Below are 11,317 nucleotides of genomic sequence, written 5' to 3'. Positions count from 1 at the left end.
GCCTTCCTATTACCCTGCTTCCAGCTAAGATCCATTAGCTAGCTGTGGAGTCGGAGGGGGAGCTTCTGGGGCCCAGCCGCCCTCCTGTCCCTCTGGGCCCCAGGCCCCCCCTGCATAATCAGCCCAGGTGGGCCATTTACCTGCACCAAGTGGTCCTTACCTTCTCAAGGCCTGGGATTCCTCTGACGTTTCAGAGCGGCAGCCCGCCAGGCCCGGGGGCTGCCAACCGTCTGCTTCTGTGGCCAGTCGCCGTTCTGTTTTCCTGAGGAGAAGCCACGGAGAGGGACCTTACATTGACCAAGCCAGGCCCTTGGACGAGGGTTTGCCTGTTTGTCTCCCTGTCCCCTACCTACCCTAGGGATCTGATACCTTCCCCCATGTCGTCCTGGGTCAGAGGCGTAAGCAACTGTCTAGTTTAGGGCCAGCCACGCCCCCTCTTGTTAGGGGCTAGAGAGACCAGGGTGAGAAAGGCAGCACAGCCCCCACCGTCCCTGACCTCCAGGCCCCTGAGGCCGGGCCGCGCAGTACGGCAGGTGCCGCGGGTCCCCGGGGCAGCCCGGGCTCTGGGGGGCTTCCAGGAGGAGGCGGCCAGCCCGCCAGCCCGCAGTCGGGAAGGCCCTCAGAGGCAGGCCGTCCAAGCTGGGTGTGCCGCGGGGGGCGGCAAGTGAGACGACCAGAGAGCAGAAGTACGCCGGGAGCTACCTTCGCTGTAGGACTGGAGTCTGGGCAAAGCAAATTACATCCCCGGCCTCTTGCTTCTCCACTGGGGGGAAATGTTCACAGAAGGGAGGCTGGCGGAATGACTAAAGAGAGGCTTACCCAGAGACCTTAGCGCTCCCTCCTGCCTTCTGCCTGTGGGAGAGCAAGACCCTCGGCGGGTAAAAGAAACGGTAAGAACAGGGACAAGATGGGACGCCTGGGTGGCTCAGGGGTTGAGCATCTGCCTTCGGCTCGGGCGGTGATCCTGGGGTCCTGGGATCGAGTCCCGCGTGGGGCTCCTCCCTCTGCCTGTGTCTCTGTGTCTCTCATGAATAAACAAACAAAATCTGAAAAAAAAAAAAAAAAGAACAGGGACACACATAAATGGCAACAGCTTCATGCATGTGGCAAAAACCTATTATTCTGCCGTCGGTCTGTACTGAAAAGCGCACCTGCTGGGAAGAGCAGTGCCGGTGGCGGGACAGCCAGGCCTGCTCCAGTTCTCTCATCCCCCGCAGCCCCCGGATCATGCTTCCCTGAGACCCGGTCACCGACCAGCTCCCTGCTGCCCCTCACGTGACTGGTTTCTTGACTTATTTTTCCTCCCTCGTTTCCACATACTTTATGTTCTGAGATGATAGTAAAACCGGGAGCCAACCTGGACTCGAGGCTTCGCCTTGGCACCTGCACCTCTTGGTGGGGCCTTGGTAGCCCCTTCGGGCCTCTCTTTGTTCCAAGACACTGGCCTCTGAGTAGTCATTTCGTCTCTCAGGGGAACGCGCCCCGCGCATCTGCCGTGTGGCGGCCTCTCTCGCTGCTGCCAGGGGGCCTCCTCCTCTCCCCGGGACCCCCTTTCCATGTCAGCAAAGTGAGGGCTGGCCTTGGGGCTCTGTCACTCTGAGGCTCAGGAGAAAGGATGGAGGGGGGTGAGGAATGAAAGAGTCCACGGGGATTCCTCCAGGAACCCCACTTAGCAAACATCTCTGTAGCCTCCCTTCTGTGAACATTTCCCCCCAGTGGAGTAGCAAGTGCCTAACCCAACATGGACAACGTGGGCCAGTTCTTGCTCCGTGGACTACGCTGAGCGGGACCAGCCATCTGGATGCAGGATGGAAGGAAGTGTGCCCGCTGAAGGCTGGCCAGCTTCCTCTGAAAGCTGCAGCTTCCACACGCATTCCCAACCCTGTGAGAGCCTCTGTGAGCTCCAGGTCTTTGTTTCCATGTGTCTCTGCTCCCCCGGGACACAGGAAGGATCATTCTCTAGAGTTGTGCTGTCCAGTGCAGTATTCACCAGCCACATTTTAAATTTAATTGTTTTAAATTTAAATGAATTTAAAGTTAAATTAAAATTAAATTATCAATTCAGCTCTTCGGTTGCAGGAACCACATTTCAAGTGTTCAATACCCAAGTGTGGCCAATGGCTGCCATATTAGACAGCACAGATGAAACCCATTGTTGTCATGACAGCAAGGCCTATTACATAGGGCTGTTCTAGAGAGCTCTGGGGTCAGGAAGCTTGAACTCCAGGGCCATCCTGGGGCTGGGAATGGTATTTATCAAAATCTCAGCAGCCAATGAACAGGGGAGTTTATAGGCCTCTTCTATCCACCCTCCATGCTCAGATCCTCCCCCCTTAGATTGCTCAAGATTGGATTCTTAAAGCCCATCTCTTCCTAATCAGGTCACAGTCCTGCTGGGTTTCACTCAGTAGGCACAAACTATGATAGTCGGTCATAGTGATTGGTGTGGTACCCCCTGCAGGTGAGGGTTTAAGGGTGTTGAAAAGGCCTATCAGAGTACACGATGGAGCCTTTGCCTTTCCTGCCCAGGACACTCTCCTGTCATCTTCTGGGAACAATATCCCTCTTCATCCCATCTCCCCGTGGTCTAGTGGACCTGTCAATCTCAGGGTGCCTCCTGTGTTAGGAATGTGTTCAGCTGCAATTAACAGAAAATCCAAGAGAGCTTAAAGAAGCAGGAGAAAGGGATTATTTGATTCAAATAAGCAGAAGTCTGGTGGCAGGTGCTGCAGTAAGGCAGGAAGGCCAGCTCCTCTTCTCTTCCCGCTCGCCATTTTTAACATGTTGTCTTTGGTCCTCAAGCTGGTCAACTCAGGTGCCAAGGCAGCCATACCTCCAAGTCTCACATCTATGCTACCAGCAGCAAACAGTAGGGAGGGAGACTGCCTGGTAAGTGGCTTTCCCAGGCCTCCCTGAGGACATTCTGCTGACATCTCATGGACCAGAAGAGTGTCACACGGTCACCATCACCTGCAACAATCCTCTCTACGAGAGGATGTAAGGGATGAGGCCACCTATGTACAGTACCTGGCACCCTCCCTGTAGGCTGGATCACCCATGGTTCCACATCCTCAGACATGGCCATTGGTCTAAGGGAAGGCCAGGGGAGCACCTCCTTTGCCTTACAAGGATGGTAGTTGATTGAGTGGCCTTCTCTTTTCTTAGATTACAAGCTAGGTCTGGTGCACCAGTCAGGGCAAAGTTAATGCAATAGAATCCAGTTCAGCTGGCTTAAGAAGAAAAGATTTATTATAGGTGATAAACTCTGACCTGGCCACCTAGGTCCCTGACACTGACAGCCTGACTGTGTGACATCCCTAACTCAGGCACGTTTCAGGGCACTGGTGCCAAAGTCCCCTAGCGGGGTCTTATGTGCTTAGGAGAGACACCTGGACACCATAATCCTGAGACGGGCACCACAAGCACCCAGCAGGCCCCTTCCAGTACCCCGTGCGTATACAACTGACAGATCCAGTCAGCATCACTAGGAGACTTTGCTTTTCTGCTATGGGACAGAGAGAATTTGCAGTCTTTTGATTTTAAAAGACATTGCCCATTTCTCCTCCCTAAACCTCATCTGAACAGCCTTCCCAGACCCTGCCCTGGATCAGGTTTCCTGGTTGGCCATAAAATGTTTTCACTCTATTTTTGGTCTAATGGGCTTTACTTTGCTGGGCTATCAAATGGCCTGTACATCACTGGGAAAGCCTCTAGGGAAGGCTCTCAGGACTGACTCTCGGGAGAAACACACCCAGAGAGCCAGGTTACTAAGAGGGCTGCTACCTTACCCACAGTCAGGAAGCAACCATTTGCATAAAGGCGCCATGGTAAAGAAGTCACTCCAGAAAAATGAGTCGCACCCACTTGCCAGCAGCAAACAGCAGAGGCACAGCTCTAGATCCAATCTGCCTTTCAAATCTCATGCAAGTGCATCTAACATGCAGAATCTGAATCTCATCCAGATTGGTAGCTGCAAGAGTCCGGGGAATGTAGTTTTCAGCCTCTAGTCTCTGCAGTACAGGACAGCTCTCTAGAAGGAGGGTGGAATGGATGCTGAGTGCCCGGCTACCACATCCTGCCCACAAAGGCTGTTGGGCAGTTCTTGTCCTCCATCCTCTGCCTCGGGGAGCGTCAGCCTGCAGGAAGACAGAAGGAAACCACTACGGAAAAGGAAGCAGAGCCAGGCCTGCCTTAGCCCAGCTGTGCTCCCTGAGGCTGCCGCCTACATTTCTTCCTCCAAATGTGAGAGGATCCTCAACTTCTTCCCCACCAGTGCAAGCCAGTAATTTCCCTCTTCATCTATGGACTGCGGGAGATCACCCTGCAACTGAAAAAATGTGAACCAACATTGTCCTTTACCCAGGATAACTCCTTTCCTTCCCTGCTCTTGGAGAGCCAGAGTGTCTTTTATAGCAACAGCAACTTTCACGGGAAAGTTCAGCCTTGGAATGCCGACGTCTGTGGGAGAGTACAATGACATATTCTCACTAAAGTGTAAATGACTGTCAGTGGAGCCTCTTCCAAGACCAGGGGCTGATGGAGCAGAAGGAGGTGGAAGCCTTGGCCCCCAGCAGATGGAGATGAGAACCCTACTAATCAGATAAAGGCCACAGAAAAGGCCAGTCTAGGGCATCATTGATCCACCTTCCTGACCCCGAGCTTCAGAGAACTGAAGCTAAATGTAAGCCCTAACAGTCCTTCCTTTAAAAGACAAATTTCCGGGGTACCTGGGTGGCTCAGTTGGTTAAGCATCCAACTCTTGATTTGGGCTCAGATCATGATTTGAAGGTGGTGAGATCGAGCCCTGTGTTGAGCCATGATTTGAAGGTGGTGAGATTGAACCCTCCATGCCCAGCATGGAGCCTGCTTAAGACTCTCTCTCTCACCCTCTCCCTTTGCCTCTCCCCTTTCTTGTGCTCTCTCTCTTAAAAAAAAAAAAAAAAAAAAAGAGCGAGAAATTTCCAGCCACCGCTCCTTACATTTCTAACAAGTGCTATCTCTAGCAATGACTTCATATTTATGTGACAGGGTCTTTGCCAGCCCAGCTTCTGATACTATTAACCAAACACCCCAAGATTCACAAAAGTATTTCAATCTGTCTCCTTCTTTCATGTTCCAACTTCCCTGGATTCTCTTCTGAGTAGCCAGATCTTGGGGCAAGAGGACTGGAGGGAGGTTTCTACTGGCTAGAGAGCTTCTCTGTTCTAGAAACTGGGAACATTTGTCCCTCCACAGCCCACTTATCCTCACCTCACCCTCACAGGTAAGGGATTTCCCTTTCCACTGGTTAAAAATCAAAATAATACAAGTGGGAGAAATTGTTATTACGGCAATTTTATTCATCCTAAACAAGTTAATAGGAATAACGCAGAAGCACTGGGCATGGAATCAAGCTTTCTGGCTGGGAGACATCTTAGGGCACAGCCTTTCCCTGGGGGTTACAGCCCCTCACCCTCTTTCCTTGATGGCATCAAAGCCCCCCTCCGCCGACAGCCTCAGCGCAGTGAGCACTGCCGTCGTCTGCGGGGCCTGCGGGGCCTACAGGGCCTACGGGGCCTGCGTGCACTCCAGGCTGGGCTCATACCAGCTGCTCCACTACCAGCGTGACTCAGGAGCTTCACTCCTGCAGCAGAAACTCCAGACAGGGGTGCCTCGGGGGCTCGGCTGGTTATGTGTCTGCCTGGCTCAGGTCATGATCCTGGGGTCTTGGGATCGAGCCCCACATCAGGCTCCCTGCTCAGCGGGGAGTCTGCTTCTCCCTCTTCCTCTGTCTCTTCCCTCCCTGGCTGTGTTCTCTCTCTCTTGGTCTTTCTCAAATAAATAAAATAAAACAAATTTTTAAAAAGAGAGAGAGAGAGAAACTCCGGACCAATCTGCGATCAGATCCCAGGGCCCCCTTCAAGGCAGTGGTAACACAAGCCATCTGGTCGCAGAAAGAGCAAGCCGAGCATCTCTGGCCTCTCGTTCCCCGCTCCAGCTCCCCCACCGCACACCAGGGGAGCTGGTGACACAAGGAAGAGAGCTGCAAGAACTCCCACCACCCTCCACCCCAAACTCCAGAGCCTACACTGGCCACCCTGAGCCACGGTTCAGCCTGCCCTCCCGTGTTACAGATGAGGAGCCTGGCTGGAGAAGGGAAGTGCCCTGCCCTCCCGATTGTATGTGGGAAAAGCCTACAACAGAAGCAGATCTGCCTCTGCGATGAGATTTCAGGGTACCTCTTCCTCTTTTCACCAGCAGCACCCCTTAGAGAAAAATAACTGACACCCCCCAGCAGCTTCTGGATGCCCGGCATCAGGAAGACCACCTGCTGGAGGGCCTGTGAAACAGACGCGGGGCTCAGGTCCTGGCACCTTCTATCGGGGGTCCTCAAGACCACCCTCAGGTCCAGTGAAGGACTCACAGAACTCAGACAAGCCATGATACCCACAGAGGAAGGGCATAGATTAAAATCAGCAACGGAGAAAAGCACAGAGAGCGGAATCATGAAGAAACCAGCTGCAAGCACCGGTGGTCCTCTCCTGGCGGGAGAGTAAAGATGTGTGACATGTGCAAAGTCTCACCAGCAAGGGAAGCTCCCCTGAGCTGTGATGTCTAGGATTTTTACTGGGGGTGGGGGTGGGGGTGGGGATGGGGAGGTGCAGTCAGTCACATAGGCACGGAGCACCCGCATGACTGAGCTTAGCTACTCACGCGCCAGCCCCTCCAGAGATCCAACTGATACAGCATCAGCCAGGGCCCAGGTGAACAGACAGGTGTTCACCATGCATCACATTAGCATAAACTACCTGGCAGACTACCAGCGCTCGGTTGTACAAGGACACTTCTATAGGGACACCTGGGTGGCTCAGCGGTTGAGCACCTGCCTTTGGCTCAGGGTGTGATCCCAGGGCCCAGGATCCAGTCCCACCGTCAGGCTCCCTACAGGGAGCCTGCTTCTCCCTCTGCTTATGTCTCTGCCTCTCTGTGTGATTCTCCCGAATAAATGAATAAAATCTTTATTTTATTTTTTTTAACACTTTATTTATTTATTCATGAGAGATACACAGAGAGAGAGGCAGAGACACAGACAGGAGGAGAAGCAGGCTCCATGCAGGGAGCCCGACGTGGGACTTGATCCTGGGTCTCCAGGATCACACCCTGGGCTGCAGGCAGTGCTAAACCCCTATTCCACCAGGGCTGCCCTAAAATCTTTAAAAAAAAAAAAAAAAAAGAAAAAAAGGATACTTCTCTAAGGCAAGATCTTCCAAGAGCTCAGAGGTTATTTCCCCGGAGCAGGTCAAGGGCCACTCCCTCGGTATGTGCTGGGTGCGAGCACCCCAGGCCCGCGGAACTGACCCTCTACCACACACACCTGCAGTTGGGCACAGCTCTTCACTGACAGCAGCCTCTGCCTCCGTGGATCATGCCACAGAGGCCAGGGGCCAAAGTGGGAGAAACAGTGGAAGCCACAGCCACCCTTGGCACCACAACCCTCCCAGCAGAACCAGCCCTGCCCCTAGCCCCAAAGGCGGCCCCCTCCTTGAACAGGGACCTGAGGGGCTGATGTGTCCTCCTGATGGCTATTAGATTGTCCCACTCTGGCCATCTGTGGCGACTTATTGCCCTGTGGGAGCCTCACTGTGCCTTGTCCCTTCTACTTCTCGATGCCTTGCAGTGCGTGAGAGGACAACACACTTCTCTCCCACGGCCACTGTTGACATCCTTCACTTTTTCACTTTCGCACACATCTTGTTTTCTTTCTTTTTTTTTTTTTTTTTTTTAAGATTTTATTTATTTATTCATGAGAGACAGAGAGAGAGGCAGAGACACAGGCAGAGGGAGAAGCAGGCTCCATGCAGAGAGCCCAACGAGGGACTCGATCCCGGGTCTCGAGGATCATGCCTTGGGTGGAAGGCGGTGCTAAACCATTGAGCCACCCCAGCTGCCCCACATCTTGTTTTCTACTCTTTGCAGGGTTAGGTGTTCTCTCCCAACCAATGTTACGGTTTCTAAGAGCATCTCCAAAAGGGGCCTGGTTCTTTTTCTTATAGCCCTCTTGCTCAAGGAGCCAGGGATAACGTCGGGTCAAAGGGCACTCTTAGGACACTACCCTGAGTCCTACCCCAAAGGGCCTCTCCCCACAGAATTGCAACATCTAGCACAAGTGCCTTAGTCTTTGAAACCTTGTGGGAACTTTCTTCTCTACCCTGTCGACTCCCTGGTGGATAGGAGGGGGCAATCTCTCCATCCGTTTCGGGGATGTGCTCCAGGAACCTAGCACCCCTCCAAAGGCCACAAGGATTCCTGAGGGTTCCCATACAAACATACACCCAGAAAGCCAGGGCCTGTCAGAGCTGCCAGGTAAGCAAATGAGTCCCCCACAGAGATGCAAATAAAACAAGGTTATACTAATCCCAAAAGATGACATAGGTGAAAAAATAATGTCTACTATTGGCCATATGAATAGAAATGAGAATTAGTATTCATTGACTGATAAACTTTTTCCTCCATCATATGACTTGAAGAGTAAATAACCAGGGGCACCGGGTGACTCAGTGGTTGAGCGTCTGCCTTTGGCTCAGGTTGGGATCCCAGGGTCTTGCGATCCCAGGGCCCCACAGGGAGCCTGCTTCTCCCTCTGCCTATGTCTTTGCCTCTCTCTCTGTGCCTCTCAGGAATAAATGAATAAAATCTTAAAAAAAAAAAAAAAAAAAAAAAGAAGCAGCAGCTCAGGAGCCCCATCTCAAAGAAGACATGGGGGCAGCTTGCTCATTGGGGTGGGCCTACTGACAGGAGCCCTTCCCCTCACCGCACAAGACAGAGTATCTGGGAGGGGCAGGCCTATCAGGTCTGCTAGGGATAGACTCTGGAACCAGGATGCTCCCACAGGGCAGACAGCCATCATGTGGGGGAGTCACACAAAGGATTCAATCTCCAGAACCAAATCCCCAGTCTGGGCTCTCAAAATCCTGCTGCCTGCTGGCTCCTAGCCCTGTCTGCTTTGATGGTGACATCAGCTGAAGGCAAGGCCTGACAAATGCTTTTCCCAGACAGCCCCCAGCTTCCAGAATGAGGCTTCCTCTCTCTCCTCCTCAGAGGCCTGCTACTCAAGGTCACACTTGCTCTCAGCTTTTACACTCTGCGGTAGGCACTGAGAAGAGAGAAGGGTACAGTCTGCTGTCGGGGGGTGGGGGGTGGCGGGGTGAGGTGGGAGGGAGGGCCACCTGTCTGGGCATACAGCATTCTTTTTAAAAAAATATTTTTATTTATTTATTCATTTGAGAAAGAGAGTGAGTGTGCATGAGCAGGAGGGAGGAGAGAATCTATCTTCAGCAGAATCCACACAGAGCACAGAGTCTGGCACGGCGCTGGATCCTACAACTATGAGATCAGGACCTGAGCCTAAACCAAGAGTTGGTTGCTTAACCAACCTCATGGGTGACCCTCCAGGACACAGCATTCTAGGCCAGGTGTGCTGAGCGCATGGGCATACCTGCCCTGACTCCTCTGGAACCAAAGAGGGGAAGCAGTCTTCCTGAGCTGACACTCCTGTTGCCCAGGTGTTGGGGAAGCCACCTTCTCCCTTACTCCCACAGCAGACCCTCAATCATGCCCAAAGCTGCTCCACACCAATCTACATCCATATACTTTTGGGGTCAGTGTACTGGATAAACAACATCATAAAAGTCAACTTTTGGTGCTCAATTGATATGTGACTTCTAGAGTATGGTGGGTTTTTCATTCAGACTGGTTTAGCTGAGGTTCCCATTAAGCAAATCCCATACCCTCTGAGCATTAAACGGCTTGAAGTGAGAAAACAAACCCACCTGGCTGCGTTGGTGTAACAATTATTGAAACTGTTATAAAGTGCCAAAAACAGTGTCTTGCAAGGACAGATGTTCAATGGGTATCAGTTCCCCTTCTCCCCTCCTCTCTTAAATCCACAAGTTCTATACTTCTTCTGCCAACCTGCCTATCAGGGGCCATCTATCCAACCAGCTGTCCATCCATCCATCCATCCATCCATCACGTATTTATATTACATTATTTATGGAGCACCTTCCATGTACAAACCACTGCAAGTTGTCCACAGAAATAGATATAGGGACATACCCTCTGGAAGAAGAAATTAAACATTAAGACCAGACCCAAATAACTTGGCAGAAAGTAGAGTGTCCTAAGGGAGGTACAGAGAAAGTGCTGGGAGGTGAAACATTCCCAGGCCTCTCTCCAAGCTCCAACAGAAAGCAATTGCCAGGATTACATATGATTTACTAAAGCATTTCTTTCTTTAATGGAGACCACCCGGATGGTTTTCTTTTTTTCCCTTTTATACAAGGAAGAAGCCTCAAATTCTAATTATCCTAACCTGAGCAATGGCTTTGTCTCACTTTTCATTTTACTCTTTTCAGCTCTTAGTGGCTCCACTGAGGACAATGTACAGATCCCAGATTCCTTCCAAGATTTTAATTGGACCCTCCATGAGGGCTTGTGAAAGCAGCAAAATGAGCTAAATGAGAAGATGATGGATGCATTGAAGGCAGCTGCTTGGGGCCAGACGGTCCTGCACAGCAGCGCTCAGGTGAGTCGGGGAAGGGAGGCTGGGAGCGGGGGGCAGCAGCCGACCTCCACCCCTCACACACCTCTCCCACCAGGTGGGTCGGGCCCATACTTCAGCCAGCCCCGGGGGAGGGGGGGGGATGGGGGGTGGGGGGGGTTCGTGTCTCGCTACAAAAGTGCCTGGTAAACAGCCGGGAGAGGCATCTCTCCAACACGAAAGAGGAAAATCTGACAAATTTTGTTGGCACCGTGAGAAAGGGCCCATCAACACGAGAAATGAAATGTTTGGAAATCTCCACAGACCACGGCTCACCCCGCAGGTGGAATTTGGCTGCAAGATTCCTGCGAAGACTCGGGGAGACAGTGCAGCCGCTGCCCCCCGGCGAGTTTGGGCAAGGCGCCCAGGGGGTCTAAGCTCCCCGTCCGGGGTGCACGGTGGAGGCGGGGGCGCTCTCGGTGAGCACGGCGTGGGGTGGGAGGCACGAGGGGCAGCCGGTCCTTCCATCGCTCAGCTCCACGACCTGGGCAGGGGACTCCCTTTCCAGCCCCCATCTCCATGTCTGCAGAGCTGGCGGGGTTGTGCGTGGATTAAATGAAAGGATGTGTGCAGAGTGCATGGGGCACACCGGGCGCTCGCTGGCTTCAGTTTCCTTCCCCTGGACCTGAGCTGTCCACGCCGTTTCCCTCCGCCCGGGTCAGGGTCTCCCTGGGACCCCAAGCTAAGACCTCGACTAATGCCTTCGGCTGATTTCCAGTTGGAAAGCTACGCGGGCTC

The 11,317-nt window shown here is 52.7% G+C and overlaps 1 protein-coding gene across 1 annotated transcript in view; it reads left to right on the top strand.

Annotated features, from left to right (window-relative positions):
- Positions 1-10,642, top strand: part of KCNK12 (potassium two pore domain channel subfamily K member 12) — a 65,392-nt gene extending 54,750 nt beyond the window's left edge. The window contains exon 3 of the mRNA XM_072768272.1: positions 10,395-10,642. Within this exon, the coding sequence (XP_072624373.1) occupies positions 10,395-10,401 (7 nt within the window). The 3' untranslated portion in view covers positions 10,402-10,642. The remainder of the gene's footprint in view (positions 1-10,394) is intronic.
- The last annotated feature ends 675 nt before the right edge of the window (positions 10,643-11,317 follow it).

The sequence above is a fragment of the Canis lupus genome, chromosome 11, assembly GCF_048164855.1.
Source record: "Canis lupus baileyi chromosome 11, mCanLup2.hap1, whole genome shotgun sequence".
NCBI lineage: Eukaryota > Metazoa > Chordata > Mammalia > Carnivora > Canidae > Canis > Canis lupus.
This window is presented reverse-complemented; position numbering and strand designations above follow the sequence as displayed.